Here is a 20262-nt window from a genome sequence, read left to right as displayed (position 1 = left end):
TATTTGGTTCCTCTTCTTTAGGAGATGACTGCTTCTATTTTTCTCATTAATGACTATAATAATTTTTTAATTATTTAACTTTTTTCACAAAAGTTTCCGATTCATTGGAATGGGGAGAGTCTTCAGATCCTCATTCAACATACTCCTCTTTCAACTGTAACTACTTCTACATACTTTAAGTTACAGACGCCATTCACACTTTAAAATGAAGCCAAGACATTGAACTGTTCATGTTCTATTTATCTTTTCAATATCTGTTATGATTTTTTCTTCAGTTCCAGTATAAATTTGGTGCATTTTTTAACCCCTTTCAGAGTTTATAATGGGTGTGTATTGGACCGAATCTTGGCGGTTAAAGTGAGAGCTCCAATTGACAGAGTGGGAGACTTCAAATTTTTTTCTTTTTAAACTGCCGCTGTGTCCACAGTGTTCACTCTACAGCTTTTGTTTTACCCTCAAAATGTAGAGCCACCCCTCTAGTTTCAAACAATGTGTGTCTTAACCCTGACAGATATAAACCTTTTAAACTGTGAGGATCCAAGTAGAGGGAGTGCCTTCCAACTCCTCCATTAAGGTACATAGTCATTTTAGGGAGGAAATTTTCCCAAAACCAGAAAAGAGCCCATTTTTACACTGCTCCCATGACCACATTTTTGACCCCAGGAAAATAAAAAATACTATGCTGTTTAGGGCAGGTCCTTGTGATGCTCACAGTTTAAAGATAATTTTGATAGGAGGTATGGTTTTTTGAGAAGGCAAATTTAACAGGGATCTGCCACAGAATGACTGCATTTCAGCAGTTAGGCAGGGCACCTGGCAGCTGTTTTCAGTTGGCAGATTTAAATGTGTAGGAGCATTCTGATTGGCAGATTGAACTTCAAACTGATTGGTGGATTTGTCTTCAGCATGCAAGTGGTTCAAAGCTGGGCTCTTGGTCTCTATAAATTATGTTCTATTATTACTCAGTTTGAGGTACACAACAGAAGTAAAGCCCTAAATACTTGAAATAACAGTAGTTAAAGTGAATACTTTTGATACCAAAATTGATCTTTAGCAGTAATGCGTTCTTGCTTGTCGTCCATAACAATGCACTGTTTCTGTTTTCAGTATTTGATTTTACCCCAAATGTGGTTTCCAAAATATGAAATACAGGAGCTTATATTTAAATTAATATTTATGATTACACAAAGTCAGAATTTGGAGCAATTTTCTTCTACAAGTTTATTTAGTTGATTTACTTTGTCTTAAAATGTTTTTAAGTAGGAAAGTGTTCTCAGTGACTTGAAAAAGGTAAATACTACTACTGCTACTATAAATACATTAAAAAAAACTTTCAGTTCTACTAGTGTCTTATGCCTATTTAGTCTTCAGCTCTAATAGAGCCTACTCTTAAACTTAACATATAAGCTCTGAACCCTTGAATTTTTCAGGAGTCACTAACAATTCACAGATTTAGGTTTAACTTTTGTGTCTGCTGTCATTCCAGCGGCCTACATTAAAGTTTACCTTCTGGAGAACGGGATCTGTGTGGCCAAGAAGAAGACCAAGTCAGTGAGAAAGTCTCTGGATCCTCTCTATAACCAGGTCCTGGTCTTCTCTGAGAGCCCACAGGGGAAAGTGGTGCAGGTAAGATACACCATATTGATGTGCCATGTGGTTTGTCATATGGAACAAGCTGAGAAGATGTCTCTGGAAATGTTTCCTTTGGACATGGGTAGACAGAAAATGCATACAAACTGTAATCTATTGTTGGCCAATCATATCATGGAACCATACAATATTGTCCACCACCATGAGCAAGACCAGAGAGCTGTCAAAGGCTTGTGCAGGTCTACAATCAGGGACAAAATTGTACACCTGCACAAGGTTAGAATGGGTTACAGGACCATGAGCAAGGCGCTTGGTGAGAAAGTAGCAACTGTTGATGTGATTATTTTGAAATGGAAGAAACATAAAATGAACATCAGTCGCCCTCGGTTAGAGCTTGTTAATTGTCTGAAGGCAGTTGGAACCACAGTCACCAAGAACACCACTATGCTGCAGTGGATTGAAATCTTGCAGTGCCTGCAGGGTCTTGAGCAGGCAAACCAAAACCAAGCTCTTTGGCATCAACTAGACCCGCTGAGTATGACCCACAGAACACCATCCCCACAGTCGAGCACAGAGGTGGAAATTGCTTTGGGGATGGGAAAACCTGGTGACCAAATACAGGACACGTCTTGCCGCTATGCTTGCCAACAATGGTTTCTCCACCAAGTATTAAATCATGTTTTGCTTGGTGATCAAATAATCATTTCACTCAATGACATGCAAATGAATTTATAACTTTCATGTACTGGATTTTTTCTGGATTTTTGGTTGATATCCTGTGTCGCTTGATAAAATTAAACTACCATAAACATGACAGAAAGTTTATTACTTTATAAGCGAACAAACTTGATTTTTAAAATTCATCAAATAATTCAGTGACACCTTTTGCAGTTTGGATGCTGGGCAGCATGTTTGCTCATAGGATAGAGGTGATCACTACACTGTTCCCCCAGAAGGGGACATGCTGATCCACACCATGGCACTATGATACGGTCTGCTGAGATTTTGAAACAGTGGGTGTGCCTTGCTCTCTCTCCAGCCTTACGTGACACCCCTCTGCGTAGCTGATTCTACTTAGCAACTAGGCCATTGTACTTAAGGCCAGAGAAATGAAAGCCCCGGTGCCAGAGAGCCTTTGTGTTGCAGCTTGTGAGTTGAGTGGCTGTGGCTGCTGTTCTGTGAAGAGGAGGGTGTTGATCATTTAAATGTTTTGACTTACTTTTGTTGTTTAGGTTCCAGGTTTTTTATTGTGCTTTTCTTTTGATGGCGATAGCGGCTTGACTGTCTCCTTTAAGATAAGATAAGATAAAACTTTAATAATCCCACGACGGGGAAATTTGTGCATTACAGCAGCTCAATACAGAGAAAAAATGAAAAGGATGAGTAAGAACAAATAACTAAACTAAAAACTAAAATTCAATAGAATAAAATAAAATAGCAAAAAAACTATACACATATACATAAGCACTATATACATAAATATATATATCAACTTTAGTTATATTACTTTATAAAAAATATTTAAGTTCAATTGCCATATTTGCCTTCTTGTCTCCTTTTCAACCTGAACACTTTTTGTACTTCCCCACACCCCCCTGGACCTTTTGGGGAATGCGACACATTAAAAATGGCGCACACACCATAAGCCACTAAATCACCCCCCCAGAGGAGGGATCAAGAGTTCAGGTTTTGCCTTTCATTTGTCATTTTATGTAGCTGAAGCTGACCGGCCTATTATTGGTTTTGCAGGTATTTATAAATAAATTATTGGGCGAAGTGCGGAGGCTAGAAATATCAGGGGAGCACCAAAATAATTGCAATTCAAGACAAGACATTTCACTCAAGACCACAAATGTCAGGTGTCAAAAAAGTAATTAGCATTAACTGTCTGGGAAGCAATAAAGTCTTTGAAAAATTAATTTGGTAATCCATTTTACAGTTGTAGCGATACTGAGTCTGGTCTAGAAACACGCCGCAGACACACCAGGGAATATGAGAAGGATTTTTCTCAGCCCACCCACATTCTAGGCTCATTTGACTTCTTCCTAAATATGAGCTCAATCCCAGAAAGATCATACGGATGGATTGATATAAGCTGTTAATCACTCTGCTGTTTATTTTGTGATTTTATGGAAGACATGTTTGTGGTATAGAAGAGATGTTAAAAACCAGTGGATGGTATTTACAATGAGAATCTGACCTGAGGCAGCAGCAGACTGAGCTGATTCTGGCTGAGCTTCAGCATCAAAACTGTCACAAATGACCAACTGAGAGTGACTGTTTGTTATGGCAGACTTAGACCTTTCCATCCTATATGTGTCCTTTTTAAATAGTCTTCTGTCTATTTTTCTTACTGCTTTTTCCTGTATTTTTTATGCCATTCGTGCTGTTGTTTTAATCCTCCTATAATCTATTTACAGTCATGTTTTGTCCTCATGGTTGAAACTGTGTTGCAACCTTAAGTGTTCCAGGTTCACTGTAAAAACTGTAATGTACCCTCTTAATTTTACAGAATTTTACTGTAAAAATAGAACAAAAACAACAAAACTTTTTTTTTTTAAAGAAAAGGATGAGCAGAAGAGAATGGATGGATGAAAAATAAAATAAATATAGGTTTTGTAATTTTACATAGATTTGTTTTCACCACAAAAATGTCAGGCAGTATAAATGTTTCTTTTTTAGAAGTGTATAATATCGCTATCTATAATTACTATATTTTCACAGATGGTGTATTTTATAGTAATTCTGTATCTTTGAAAACTTTTAACATTTTTAAAATGTAGAATATTAACATTTCTATTAATATTAAAATAATATTAACAGAAATTGCTATTTTATATAGATTTATTCTTAAGGTATTCACAACTTTAATGAGAATCTCAACATGTTCGAACATCAGTGTTAAATGCCTGTAAATTTACAGGTTTCTATCATTAAAAATACATTTAATATCATTTTGTAGGTACTTACCTTTCCAATAAAGCTGTGTAACATTTTTGTAATATGTAGGTTTTTTGTAATGTAAAAATATCAGTAAGAAGTGAAAGAATTAAATCAGGAACATTCTGCAACCAATCTTTTTTTTTTTTTTGTCTTAGTTTGGACAGAAACACGGGGTGTAGGTCGGCAGTCTGCTGTGTCAACAGCATCTTCCTTTCAAATCTGCAAATCTGCAGGAAGGAAACAAACTTTACACAAAGAGGCCGTTGCAGATTCTGGGACACTTTGTGGAATTTTCAACATTTTGGAAGAGAATATAAAGACTTTAATCAAATAGCCAGGAGCAAGGGAAAAATGCAGGAGAGGTAAATGAGCCATTCATACACTGCTCAGAAAAATTAAAGGAGCACTTTGAAAACACATCAGATCTCAATTGGAAAAAATCATGTTGGATATCTACACTGATATGGACTTGGTAATGTATTAGGAATGAAAGGAAGCCACATCATTTGATGAAAATAAAAAATTATCAGCCTACAGAGGCTGAAAGACACCCTTAAAATCAAAGTGAAAAAATGATGCAGGAGGCTAATCTTGTTTGACAAAATTTCAAACTCTCAGTAGTTTGTATGCATGCCTGACAGTATTGGGGCATGCTCCTAATGAGACAACAGATGGCATCCTAGGGGATTGCCTCCCAGACCTGGACCAGGGCATCACTGAGCTCCTGGACAGTCTTAGGTGCAACCTGGGAGCGTCGGATGGACCTGAACATAATGTCCCAGAGGTGTTTTACTGGATTTAGGTCAGGTGAGCACAGGTGGCAGACAGTGGTATCAATTCCTTCATCCCCCAGGAAGTGCCTGCATACTCTCGCCACATGAGGCACCAGGATGAACCCAGGACCCACTGCACCAGCGTAGGGTCTGACAGTGAGTCCCGGTATATCATTCTGATACCTGATGGCAGTCAGGGTGTTGCTGCCTAGACTGTATATGCCTCCCTAGACCATCACTGACTCACCACCAAACCGGTCATGCTGAACGATGGTATAAGCAGCATAACGTTCTCCAGACCCTTCCACATCTGTCACATGTGCTCAGAGTGAACCTGCTCTCATCTGTGAAAAGCACAGGATACCAGTAATGGACCTGCAATTCTGGTATTCTATGGCAAATGCCACGATATTGAGCAGTGAGCTCAAGACCTACTAGAGAACATCAGGCCCTCAGGCCAAACTCATGAAGTCTGTTTCTGATTGTTTGCTCAGAGACATTCACACCAGTGGCTGCTGGAGGTCATTTTGTAGCTCTGCAGTGCTCCTCCTGTTCCTCCTTGCACAAAGGAGCAGATAGCGGTCCAGCTGATATGTTAAGCACAAAACGAGGGCGAGTCAGCCGTGTTTAAGGGCAGCATTTCCTCTACTACATACTGTCTGACCAACTTCTTCAGCTCTCCCCCACTTACTGGTTTTGCACTGAAGTCCAGCTTTTGTTGTTTGGGTGCTGGGGGGCCTCCTGCATTAGTTGCAGCTCTCTGCTTCGCACCACCTGGTGGGACTCGCTCTGTAAGTGTGACCGTGCCATGCTGCGACTCCAAATGTTTCTTCAAATTTGATGTAGTGGTTTTGAAGCTAGAGAGCACTTTGTGAGTGCACAACTAACCTTGATATTGTCATCTTTAGCTGACACAAACTCACAATAGCTCCTGTATTTCAGCTAGAAAACGTGCATCTCTCTCCTCCCTCCATTGTTTACAGTTGTGTTGCTGTGCTGTTATTGTCCTCATGCTAAAAACTCCCCGAGACACAAGAAGAAAGCAAAAATATATCTTTGTACTGAGGAAAATGACAAAAATAGTAACGCACAGTGACTTGGATAAGTAACTTTAATCTGATTACTGGACTGCAAATAATAACGCATTAGATTACTCGTTACCGAAAAAAAGTAGTCAGATTAGAGTAACGCGTTACTGACATCACTGTGGGAGACACAGCAAAGCTTCTGGCAATGGCATGTATTGATCTGCCATCCCGGAGGAGTTGGACTACCTGTGCAACCTCTGTAGGGTCCAGGTATCACCTTTCATACTAATAGTAATGATACTGACCCCAGCCAAATGCAAGATTAGTGAAAAACCAGTCAAAACAATGAGGAGGGAAAACTATCAGTGGCCTCCACCTGTAAAACCATTTCTGTTTGGGGCTTGTCTCATTGTTGCCCCTCTAGTGCACCTGATGTTAATTTCATTAACTCCAACGCAGATGAAACAGATTAACAACCTCCTCTGATACTTACCTGACCAGATCAATACAGTTTAACTGACCTGATGCTAAATCCAGATTAATCCTGGGGAACTAATGTTGGGTGATTTTCACCCACATGAAAGTGAGCGTGCTAGTGTTAAAAACTCACAGTGTAGGTTGAATCAGGTGAAGGACAACAAACTGACCTTACAAGAGCAGCGGACTGTATGAATGTGCCGGTCTTTGGCCACCTTTTCTTGAGAACTGTTTCATTCTGTCACTGCAAATCTGAGCTGCACCTGTTGTGAGCTGCACCTGGACTGAAGCACAATTTTTCTGTGTACAAGTGACCAAACTTAAAGTATCTGCAGCATCAGGCGGACTTGCTATTTGCATGGCTGTTTGTATGGCTCCTTAAAGCCATTTGGCATAGAGCACTTTGATTTGGATAACAAATTATTAAAAATTACACACAATTTCAAGTTTTGTCATCAAGAATGTTGAAAGAAGGGCAGTTGTTTTTGTTTATATGTTAACAGAATTGAGGACTGAACAGGAAGTACGTGTGTCCCAACCGTTTAAGAGTTTTCATTGTAAAACTAAATCTCATCATTCTATAATTTATGTAATTCAACCACAGCGTCAGCGGCCAAATATTTTAGTGTAGTTTTAAATAAGTGAAAATTTATATGAAGTGATGAAGGGGTCTTTGTAGGTTTTTTAAATTTTAAAATGTTTTTACAGAAAAGATATTGGAAATTGAAATGTATTAATGCAAACGACATTAAAAAAAAAAAAAAGGATTGCAGTAACATTTTCTTGGTAATTATAAAAAAGTACGACACAAATCCCTTTAGGGATGCATCAGGAGGGGCATAAAACATCCCACTGTGGCAGCCGAGTGAATATCATGCAAAAAAAAAAAAAATAGCTTCTTTAAAAAGGTAAATCTACATTTAAATTAATTTGTGGGGATACCTTTTTAACAGTAAGGCTATCTTAAATATTCAAGATAATAATAAAAACTAATGGTACATAGTATGATGATAAACCCAGTAGCTAGTTTTTTAAATAGCATTCTGACTTTTTGTTTTTAATGGGTGGGATGTAATTTTATTACATTAAATAATTAAGTGTGCAATATTTTTTGTTTTTTATTTTTTACTGGTGCCACTGCTGCAAGAATTTTTTTTATGGTTTTTTTTTAACAGTGTTTTCTCAGTAATCAGCAGGTGGAAATAGTATAGTGTTCAGTGGAGAGGCTTGTGGTGCTTACTCTGGCTGCTCTGCTTCTCCTGTCACTGTGTAATTAGCCACTAAACGCCTCCCTCTTAATTATCTGCTGTCGTGTCGCTGTCCTTCGAGTTTCATCAAACTCATTCACGCTGGATAATGAAAATCACTTAAATCAGCAGCACTTTTCAATTTGTCACTTACTGATCTAGCAAAGCAGAAAGCTGCTTAAGTCTACGCTGAAAAGTCATTCAGAAACTTCGAGGTTTGTGCTAGAAAACAACTCTCAGCCGTCCCAAAACATATCCAGAGAGAAGCTAACAAGAATAGCTGCTCGTCAGCTTTCATTTGGACATCATAAAGAACTAATTTTTGGAGACTTGTTTTTCCCCATTGTGAACATTTTGTAAATGTGGCGTGGTTATAATGGGGTAGATGATGAAGGTTTTACATGACTATTATTTTATCAGTACATGGCAACCAAGGGTGTAATGATTCTCCAAATTCACATTTAATTTAGGGGTGGGCAGGCTGAATAGGATGCCACCCTGTATGAGCACCTTATAATAATTTGTTCATTAACTAAAATGAGACTCCATTTATTACACAGCTAATAAAGTGAACTGAATACCAAGTTCAGGTGTATTTTACTTACTTACAGTGATCATAACAAAAAGCAACGAACTCAAGTAAAGAATTAGGAACATGAGCGCATTATGATCTGACAAAGTTTGAGGGACAATAGAATCAGGACAATAATGGAAAAGGGAAACAAAGAGGAAAAGTGACAACACAGAAAGCCACAATGAACTGACCTTCACAATAAGGCAGGAAGTAAAACGAAAGTCGGCCCGAGAATGATCTCACACAGACAACAGTGGGAGAAGCAGATGGTGGAACATTGAAGAGGAACACACTGAAGAACACGAAGAGAAGAATTAAGGATTACGACAGAGATCGTGACACTAGCATTGTGGTTTATTTCTAGTTCCATTTTACATGGAGCATCTTTTGTCATTATAGCTCTACCAGACTACTGTATTTACTAGGAGCCGTCAAAGCATTAGCATTGGCTAGTTAGCATAAACAACACGTGACTAATTAGCATATTAAACCATGTACCCCATTAATAGTCCAGGACACTAGATAATGTATAAAAAATATAGACAAATATAAAAGGTCTCTTATTTTGCCAGTGAAACAGCACTTTAACTGACGCTGATAATTTGTATCCAAGACATTCTGACTTCTGATATTGCATCAGATTTGAATATATACTGTACCTGTCACTGGGACAGGTGTATGTGTGGTAAATTTAGGTCAGGTTGGTGTGTTTCTAAGGTTGCAGCTGCTCTTCTGCTGCTACCATTACATAACCTGCTCCTCAAGGCATCCTTTTTAATTATTGGCTCTCCGTCTTGCTCTTTCTCATCTTTGCTCTGCATTATCTTCTCTTGTCTTATCTTTTGCTCTCTGATGATTAGCAAGTGTTCTCCTATTTAACAGTACTGACTGTTTAGTTAAACGAAGCGGCTTCTCCCCATTTCTGGGCTCAAGTTTGAGTGTATTTAGAGGCAAAAGGTCTCCATCTCTGTCTTAATATTTAAAGGCTCACTATTGTATTTCTTTTAGAGTCTAAAATTAAGTAGTTAAAAACAGATTACGTTTTACTCGGTGTCAGAGAACAACAAAAACAACAAAAATCCCTGTAACGATGACAGCTGTTATTAAATTCCTAAGTTAATGCTGCAATTATTTCCCTCTTTCTTTTTATTATTATTAAAAACAGATCCTGGCTTTACTTTTTGTGCATTTTCAGTGCGTCTCTTTTATCTGACTCTTTTCTATCATTTATTATTAAGCTGTCTCTTCAAACTAGGGGGAGGTTCTGCTGTCAAACTGTCAGTGGCTTAGAAAATGACATGCTGGGTATTTGGAATAATCTCCCTAGGCTATATGTGATTTCTATGCTCTCGACCTCAGGCATCCTCATATTTATAACACTACATTTGCTCAACAAGTTGAGGTAATTCTGCCCAGTGCTTCTGCGCATAGATCAACGCAATCTGTCACTGGTCAAATTCAAGCTGTCTTAACCTAATCTCTTCTGGTACTACCCTCAAATAGTCATGGAACCAAGAAACTTACAGGTTATTTGAAAATAATGGGCATTAATCTGCTGCTTACACTGCCTAGGAAAGCTTTCCACTGCAGGGATTTGCTCCCATTCTGGCACAAAAGCTTAGTGAGACCCAGCACTCATTCTGGCTATAACAGCATGCCTTATTGCCTTCTCTGAGCTGTTGTCTACTTCTAGTGCGTGCAACCACTGTGTATCCAGGACACTGTGGATTTCATTCTCCACAGCTAACAACTTTGTGCTGTTCTAACACTCACTCCTCTCACTGCCAGAGCCTCTCTCCTAAATTGTAGAGGCTGATATCAAGGCCTTGTTTGGAGAACTGATGAGAAAGAGAGAGATTCTCCTTCCTTGAAGAAAGAAAGACTAGAGTGAAGCAGATTTGACCTCCGAGACTCTCACAAACACACACCAAAGAAACTGGTGTGCTGGCACGCACATATACACAAGACCACCACATGAATGAACACATCCACTGAAGGATATTGATTATTTCGTCTACTCCTTGACAAGCTGTGGGGTGGTCTGAGATGAGCCCTGATGTTATCATGATATCAGGAGACTGAGGACAACAAAAGTGCAAACACACACAGGATTGCAAGCACCACCATCATCCCTCCCTCTCACCCACAGCGCCTCTTCATTTAGCTTTACTGACACCTCATCCTTCTCTGTGCTGTTGCACCAGAGAGAATAACTGTCCAGACTGAGTACTGGTTTAGTACAGATTACCAAGGCAAATAATTAACCCGGTTCTCATATAATGCTCTTTATAACGCTGCCAAATGCAATGATTTTAGAACCTGAATATAATGGATGAATGTGACTGTTTTTAAAAAGGTGTTAGTAAGACAAATCACTTCCTGAGTTTATATGTATTATCATAGGACTATATAAGTTTTATCTCCTAACTTGTATATTACGAATCTCTTCCATAGGTTATCGTTTGGGGCAACTATGGACGGATGGACCGCAAATGCTTCATGGGTGTTGCTCGAATCCTATTGGAGGAGCTGGACCTCAGCACGATGGTGATTGGCTGGTACAAGCTTTTCCCTACCTCCTCCATGGTGGATCCAACAATGGCACCACTTATCCGTCACTCATCCCAAATGTCGCTGGAGAGCACCATCGGGCCCTGTTGTGAGCGATCATAAGACTCACGCTGAAATGTATAGTTTTGATGCTGCCGCTAAGTTTCCATTGCTTCAACCAAGCCCAGAGATTTTTTTATACCCTGTATTGCTGCACCTGGGTCAGCCAGGCAGTGCTGCCCCTGGAGCAGGTAGGTGTTCAGCATCTCACTCAAGGGCACTTTGTCAGGCCCAGCTATACCGGGGAATGAATCACTACCCTGATTTGGAAATTAATTTACCAACCAGTCGGTCATCCTGGCTCTCATTGGAAATGTGTTATAATTCCTTTGATATAGTATCAGACTATTTCCTGAGACTCATGGGAAGCACATTTCTTTTGTTGTTGTAACCGACCGCCCCTCAGACTCGAAGGAAATTTTTTTTTTTCTCCTCAGATCTCTTTGAAAAAAAAAACAAAAACCTTCTTAATGAGGATACTTCAAAGGAGGGTTTGGTTGCTGGCATTGATTACATCCTATTGGGACCACGATACACTGCAGGCTCAGCTTTGCTTCAGTTACAGCCCTTCTTTACAGCCTACATTCAATTTTCATTCCCAGGACTGCTTGTTGTCTTTCTGTGTCTTCATTAAGGGGCTGGACAGCTCCTGAGTGTTGTCTCACCACGAGTCCCGGGAGAAAGTGAAACTGTCCTCAGATTGTTTGACAAACCCACCATCTCATTTTGCTGGAGCGCTGTTGGTGAATGGATGTGTGCATAGCAGAACTTGGGAGGCTTTCAAAGAATATATAAAATTAGGTGTTGTAACTGACCAAGACACTACTTGGTTTTTAGCACTTGAGCTGTTTTACATTTCTTGTGTCACACACTTGGCCCGTCATTATTCACTTTATTTGGTAATATGTACTGGAAGAGAATTGAGTAGACGCGTATGAAACCCCGTCATCTATTGGAAGGATCAGGATTTTGACCTTGTGGCTCAGGGCCAGCCCTGGCTTTCTCTCCTGTTAGCTGCATTTACCTGGAATACCAGGTAGAAATTGGTCAAAGAGTGAATTCATATGGCTTAGAAGAACAACTGACAGGCTTTGAGTTCCAACAGACCACGTGCCATTATGACCCCAGAGCATATACTCTTTTAATTGCAATGAATCATGCTATTAGCTGATTTTACAGATTGTGTTGTCACCATTTTTGGTAGGTGCTTTTCGATCACACTGGTTACTGCTGTGTTCAGAATGGAACACATGAATGAAAAAAGATCCCAAAGCTAATTTAAGCTGTCTGTTTATTTTAACTCACAGAGATTATGTCCAATTAGAGATTTCCAAAGTAAGAGACCAGATGTAATCGAAATCCGACTGCCTGAATCACTTCAGGTAGTGTGGTGTGTAAAAAGCATTTGCCGCTCCAAATAATGTGCCATCCAGGATCCTTTCTTGTGCACAATGTTATGAAGATGCTAGATAGTGTCACAGCCCCACTAAATTGGATTTTATGCCTGTACTCTATTGTATTAGATTATGATTAGAATCCAAACCAGATTACTATAAATGCATGTGATTAGCATGTTTAAAATATGTTAAACTTTATCAGGACACAATCTACAGCCAGGTGTGAAGGGGCTCTGAAGTGTTTTATTCTTATGTGGTTTAATACAATTTTCACATTCACCATTCACATTACACAGGAGGCAGTGTTGTACCTGATGTAGCACTGACAAACAACAAGCTAATACAGTAGCTACCTGACAGCAGTGACCTGACAGTTTGCTGTATATCCCAGTTTATGTGTAGTTGCTCTTTAGCTAATACTGTAGAAAGAGATTTGTAAGATCCCTCCTCACTATTTTTAAAGCGTTGGCTAACAGTTGTCTAATAACAGTTTGTACTGTGCCAATTTTTACCAGCAAGTGTCTTCTCCTTCCTTTTCTTCAATTACCTTGCGGCATGTGCCATCATGAGGGAGGAACAGAAACAACCACTTACAACATCTGACAGCAGCATTCAGGCTGTGCAGAGAAGCGTCCCCTTTATTCTAAATTACAGCCCTAATCCGCAGAATGCCAAGGCACCTGGTGATTAGCCATGCTACGACTCAGTACAGAGGGAGGAAAAAAAGGAAAGAGAGAGGAAGGAAGCATGAAATGTTCTTTGCATCATCCAAACAAAGGATCTGTGTGGACTGACGTCAGGTTTTGTGGACTTCAATAAAGGACACAAAAATAGGTGGAATTAAAGGGAACACAATGTGCACACTGTAGAGAAATTTATAGTTTATTAAAGAGCAAAAGTATGTATGTATTTTATTTGGGCACTTTATTATTCTTAATGTCTTTTTATGCGTAAATATTAATGTCTTCTGGGGTGAGCCAAAGTTATTCTGCAATGACTTCGTTGCTTAAAGTCAAAGCTCTGGGGGAGGAAGCGATATCCTTGCTAGGTACTGTAAGACTGTAGCATTAGCTGGTAGCATTCGCATGACTAATTTAAACTTCACTAACAACCATGATAAGACTTAGCATGAGCTTTATGCTGCACAGAAGGAAGAGTAATGAAATACAGTACATTGGGTTAAATATGTAGCAAATGTTTTTAGATTTTCATGAAGGTAACTAATTTTAAGTTGTTTTTTTTTCTTAAACAGACAATATGATAAATCTAAATAAAATACAGGTTTAAAAAAAATTAAGCTAATTTATAGTTGGTTTTTTTGTTTGTTTGTTTGTTTTACTTAAAAGGAAAATTTCAGAACAAAATCTTATTTAATCTTCTAACATTTTAATCAAATCATCCAATTTGGAGCAATTTTACTCTAAAATACTTTGCAAAAATGACCTCTCTTTTGCCGGTAGCAGTGTTGCAGGGATATTAATGCTGTATCTGTTTCCAAACAAATTAGCTAAATTCTGTAAAGCAATAATCAGAAAACATCCACTCGTTGCATTTGTCTGTCACTCTGTAGTAACTCTGAAAAATGACACACGTAGTCATTTTTACTGTAAACAAGACAGTGGAAGTTATCATGAGGCATCTCATGTTTACATAGAGGGATACTTTAAACATATATGAGTCTAAAACTTCATATTGTTCTGCTTTGTTTGAAAAATAATGTTTTTAAATCTGCACATGATAAATGACTGCAGGGCAGCAGAATCATCATGATTTAAAATAGAAACTGAACACAGAAAGTAAAAAATGTCGTTTTTGATTCGGCGTATTTCCATATCTGTCAATGTTTATTCCAGCAGAAGTGTCATGTAGTGTCTCAGATTTATAAAAATCAGAATGTTAGATGAATATTTCTGAATTCACAACCTAAACTGATGCTGATAGTGAGTTTTAACATGCTGACAAAAATGACTGGTTCAAAGGACGATTCTAAAAAGGAGGCGGTGCTAGAACAGCTTTATGTATCAAATATGTAGAACATTAAATATAAAATAAGTAACTACTCTTACTCTGACTCAAGGAATGCGCTTTTTGTGCCAAAATATTTCGCATATTTTGAGGGTTGTTTTCCCAGTTTAGGTTCAGTGAAAGACAGATTTATACACTTGGCATTAAATTTTCTTTCACCAAGTCAGAAGCAGAACACGCGCATCCAAGAAGAGTAGCCCTGTGGCTAAAACAAAAGTAATCTTGCATGATAATGATCTAGATTTATCTAATGCGAGCTGCAAGTGATGTAAACAGTTGCAGTGGTAACCATCATCGAAGTTTCCCATCTCTCTGTATGTTACCTGCAGCAGCTGCCTGTGCAACACGAGGGAACAGGTGTTTATGAAGCATTTCCTCTCTCAGGTGGAGGAGCATGACAGCAGTAGCATGGCATGCATGCAGTAAATGATGGGTTTCCTATGATGGCTACCGGTGCAGCCGCGTGTGTGAATTTGGTGTAAGAAGTTTTACAGCAACAAAACAAACAGAAAAGTCTGTAATTATCAGAGAGACACAGTTTATATGCCAACCTTGTTACCAGGATTAAGAGTAACTGTTTGTTAATACTCATCGCATAAATTGTCTAATTCAGTGCTTCTTGTTCACCACTTTGAGTTAGTCTGTGATGTTGTGTAATATTGAAGGCAAACGAATGAGCAAATTAAATATGTAAATGTTCTTCTTGACATGTTCAGCACCAAAAATGTACGTTTTTGCATTTGTCCATATTTTGATGGTGTCTGCCACTTGGATGTTAATTATGTACTTCTATCAATTGTAATGTAAGTAGAGGCCTTAAATACACAATATACATTTTGTCAGGGCTAAGGACTAAGAATTGTCACACTAAGTATTCATTACATAGCAAAAAACACAAAAAAAAAAGAAAAATGAAAAGTCTTGCAGTGTCACCGTTTCAATCCATTATCTAAAGTAACTTTAGTGTCATCTATGGAAATGATTATCTTTGCATATGTTCTTAATGAATTTCTGATATACTGAGATTTAAGCTGACTATTTGTGTATTAGCCACACTTCTTGGTGAGGACTTAAATGAACAAACTGAGCAAAAAAGAAAAAAAAAACATTTTTCAGGATAGATATTCAAACCTTCTGACCTATTTCTTATCAAGACTTATTTTCTAAACTTAGGAAAATTATGCTATTGTTTCTTTGTTGATGTTTGGATGCACTTCACTGTACTTTCATGTTTCAAATGAGTAGAGTTTGAAAAAAAAAACACTAACATTTGCAATCTTGTCCTGTTGAGGTCCATTTACACTGTTAAGGTTGTAATTCTGCAAAACCAGACATTACTGTTTATATATTAGTAGTACTTAATTGGACTGTGGTACAATTTAGGACCAGTACCCAAGAAATGAAGAAAACTGCAGGGGTGTAATTTTGTTACATATATTAAGCTGCTTATGTGTTTTGCTCAAATTTTTTAGGGTGTGATTTTTGCATGCCAGCTCTTTTGGCTTCCACCGGCTCATACACATTAAAAACTACCATTCACATGATGATAACATCCAGTAGTAAAATATGATGCAACAAGTTCTAAACAACTCCAAAAATTTGTGGTAAACAAAATAAATATAATGTGGAAACCTAAATCAAAATAAGCCAAAAGATAACAAACACTTTTTTTTTTAAGATTGTGAGGTTTTCACGTTTAAATGTCATCGAGCAGCATCGAGCAAAACGAGCTAACCTCGATGTACAAGTCTGTGTCTGTTTTTGCAGAAGATCAACCTAAAGGTGTAACTGGGAAGACTTCCCTTTGAAGAAGAAGAAGAAGAAAAACTTCTGTTACCTGAGCTTAAATCAGCCGTATCTTTTCCATCTTGAGTACATGGGTTTTTACTCATTAGAAAGAAAGCAAGCACTCTTTGTGTCCTTTTCTTTTAGAGTGACAGTGTGTGCATTTCTCGACATATCAAATTATGTTCTCTCACGGGGAAGAGGTGGAGGAGTGGGAGGATGAAAGGGAAGATGCAGCTCCTCTGTGGCTGTTATGAAACAGTGGCTGGTGGATCCCAAAAGCAACACATCTCCTCCGGTCTGCTGTGCTGCAGAGGCAGCGATCCAGAAACGTTCCTTTTTCCTCCTCTCAAACCCCAAAACTAACCCCCACAAACGCATTTCCCTACAAACCATCTGGTAGATCGTCTCGTCCCAAGCATATCATATTACTGTGACTATATTTCATGGTTGAGTGAACCAAGTGAGAATCAAAGTGCCATCAGATATCATAACTCTTTTGTTTTACACACTTTCGTGTACATTCACCTCTCACCTTTCCATATTACTTCACATTTTGGTCTCAGCTCGCTTTGTTGCAAACATGCTTCTTTTATTTCTGCAGTGATACAAAGCCATCATATTTAAAGCATTCACAGCCTTAAATTTTCTTCTTTAAATCACGTGTTGATGTCTCCTAAGAGCATATGAGAAATTACATATTCCTACATATGACATATTAGGGGAAGGTGATGCTTTGGTTTTGGGATGCACAACATAAGACAGTTTTACAGGCCTTCTTATGCTTTCAGGGACACGTGATATGTGCGACTTCTGGAAACAGTGTTAGTGGAAAGGTTTTCCTTAGCGATGAGCATTTATCCAGGGAAAAATTCTGGCATGCATGTTCTTTTTGTCAGCTACACTTTTGTTGGATGAAACACCCGTCCTTTGGTTTTCTCCACTGTTGCACTTGCAGTTTGTGCTACCGGCACATTAAGAGCAGTAAAACAAGGTGTGCTACCAGGTATCTGTTTAAATCTGTTAATATGTTAAGGATTGGCAGTCCGTTTAAACGTTTGAAACACCGATTTGCAGGTATGTGGCATTTTTTTAAGTTTTACTTTCTTCCTGTAGGTTAGCGCCAACAACTGTTAGCATAAACAGAAAGCTGCAGAAGCCCGTCTGCATCGCTCTCCATCTGTTGCTCATGTTTTACTGACTTGAAGTCCTGAATGTTATCAGAAGACTGACAGAATGTTGTAACTTTAGTTTTAGTCACTGCACTGTCATTTATAACACGTGTATTTGCAGATTCTTTGGCAAACTGTTATATTGTTGATTAAATGCACAATTTGGTGTATTGTTATTCTATTCCAGCTGTCAATAAAATAGTTTAACTCCATCATCACATGTTTTATGTTTTTTTTTATGTATTTGTTTAATTTAAGGTGGTCACAAAACAACTGCTTCATGTGGGATTTCCATGCTCATGAAATAATCTCTGTCAGGGAAAAAAATGTAGGATAAAATACGTGAAAACCCAGTGAAGAAGACCAAATCTGAGCTTTTATAATAACACAATATTGTGATTATATATTTAGTTTTGAGGCTATAGAATGTATATAAATGTTTCACCTGAAGCTAACACAATCAATACAACTAAGTGATTTAAAGTCAGTGGCGGATCTAGGATTTTTCTGAATAAGGGGCCATCAAGGGGCCACAGTATTCATAGAGGGGCCAAGTATTTGTGGTAAATGTGGTGATATACGGACCAATAAAAATTAAAGCCATTACATTAAAGTTATGGTAAATCTTATCACCATGAGGTGTAAGAATTCAGTGAACTTATTTCACTAAATAACAATATCAGACATTTCATAGATTACAGCATTAACTGTTGTTGCTCTCCCTAAATGATTTCTGACCTGATGAAGAGGGACTGAAGGTGTCCTGCTCTTGACCAGCCTCTGGTCTGCTGTGTCCTGCTGCTCTCACGCTGCTCATCTTCAGCTGCAGACTCACTCTTTTGCTCAAAAACTGCTGAATTCCCACCTGAGACTGATCCTTTCTTTTCATAGTCTTCTCTGTCACTGCCAAACATTATAGTTAATGTTAACACACAAATGCAAATTACAAAGAAGTACATGAATTAGTGAAATGCTAACATTCATGTCCAAACACAAGTAGGGCCTCAGTTAACATTACTCTTAAATAACTTTGCTTCTTAATTTAATGTTTGTCAGACTTACGCTGTGACAGCTCTGAGTAAGAAGGAATTTATGACTTATCATTACCGACAAATTCCTCAAAATATACACTGGCATTGGTTGTCGGTTAAAAAACGTTCTCCGCGAGATCATTCAGATCTTCTTTTTTTTCTGTAAGCTTTATTCATGCTGGACATTCCTATTTGGCTCATTAGCGCTACTGGTGTTTCGGCATGGAATTGCATCCACCTCTAATTTGATCCTGGCTCTCAGACAAAGGACAGATGAGTGACAGGACAGGGGCACTTAAGGGGGTCAATCAGATGGGGCCAATGCCCCTGTGGCCCCGCCCCTAGAACTGCCCCTGTTTAAAGTACCTTCTTTCTTTCACAGATCAAACAGCAAAATTAATTTATACTTCGGCTGGAAACACCATAATTCAACACATTCTCACACACAAAAAAAAAGTCAGTTTCAATCGAGAATATGGCATCATCTTTATTTAATTTATTGTAATTGCAGTGTTATGTTAGAGGCACAGAGATAAATCTGGAGCTCTCGTATTTTAACAGGTATTGATGATACAGCCTGAAAAAGGAAGGTTACATCCACTCGAAGGGACGCAACCAGACACACACTTGTCACACCAGCTAATTAATCTTCAGCCTTTTCTTTTTGCTCATGAAATTAAGAAGTACTTAAAAAAAAATTGGTGTTTTCTTTGAAAAAAGGTGGAACAATTAGCCCATAAACAAAATAACGCTGACAAAGCTACACAAGGGTGTTGTTGTGGTTTATTAGGCACAAAGCTTCATGATCAAAGCGTTTGATTACTTATGTCATCTGTGTTTCCTAAAACGTGTTTTACAACAGTAGGCAGATAACAAAACATACACACAATCTAAACACAACAGTGTCACAGTCTTGGCTATTATCCATAGTTATGATTTCTTTAGTTCACGTGTTCTTTGTGTTGGTTGACATTGATTGTTAGATTTTAGTGGGTTCTTGTTCGTGTTTTCCTTCTGATTGTGTCTTTTTCTGTGTGACTTTGGTCTTTGAGTGCACTTCCTCTTTATTTTGAACGTTGGGTCCTCGTGTGGTTTTCAGTGCTTTTACTTCCCTCCTCTGTTCTGGTCCCACCCTCATTAGTGTGTGATTAAGTTCACCTGTTCCTCATTACCCTTCCCTGCTTGTGTGTGTTTAGTTTGCCTCTGTGGATTTTGTCTTTGTTGGGTTGTCATCGTTGTATACTCTACGATTCCTTGCCATCGCTGCAAGGTGGTAATTAAAGTGTCACCTTTAACTACCTGCGAGCACAGCCTGTTTTTTTTGTTCGTGTTTGGGCTGAACAGTCTCTTCAGTCTGACATTACTGTGTAATACAATCATGGCAGGAAAGGCTTCAGACATGATAAGGTGAAGATAAAACAGAAGAGAGGAAGGATTAATTTTGTTAGAGGGAGAAGCTAAGGGTGACCAAGTCTGCAGCTTTAGCAGGTCTCTCTGTTTAAGGAATATTCTCTTTTTCTCTCGTGTTCCACCTCCAACTTCTCCATTTTCTAACTTGTTTCCTTTTTTTTTGTCATGTAGTCGGTCTCTTGCTCTCTTTCTATCTCCTC

The 20262-nt window shown here is 38.5% G+C and overlaps 1 protein-coding gene across 1 annotated transcript in view; it reads left to right on the top strand.

Moving 5' to 3' along the window:
• Positions 1-13798, top strand: part of rims4 (regulating synaptic membrane exocytosis 4) — a 51991-nt gene extending 38193 nt beyond the window's left edge. The window contains exons 5-6 of the mRNA XM_030729682.1: positions 1487-1626; positions 11087-13798. Coding sequence (XP_030585542.1) covers positions 1487-1626; positions 11087-11305 — 359 coding nt within the window. The 3' untranslated portion in view covers positions 11306-13798. The remainder of the gene's footprint in view (positions 1-1486; positions 1627-11086) is intronic.
• The last annotated feature ends 6464 nt before the right edge of the window (positions 13799-20262 follow it).

Source organism: Archocentrus centrarchus, chromosome 5 (assembly GCF_007364275.1).
Source record: "Archocentrus centrarchus isolate MPI-CPG fArcCen1 chromosome 5, fArcCen1, whole genome shotgun sequence".
Taxonomy (NCBI): domain Eukaryota; kingdom Metazoa; phylum Chordata; class Actinopteri; order Cichliformes; family Cichlidae; genus Archocentrus; species Archocentrus centrarchus.
The sequence above is the reverse complement of the archived record's forward strand: the minus strand, read 5'-3'. Positions and strand labels throughout refer to the sequence as shown.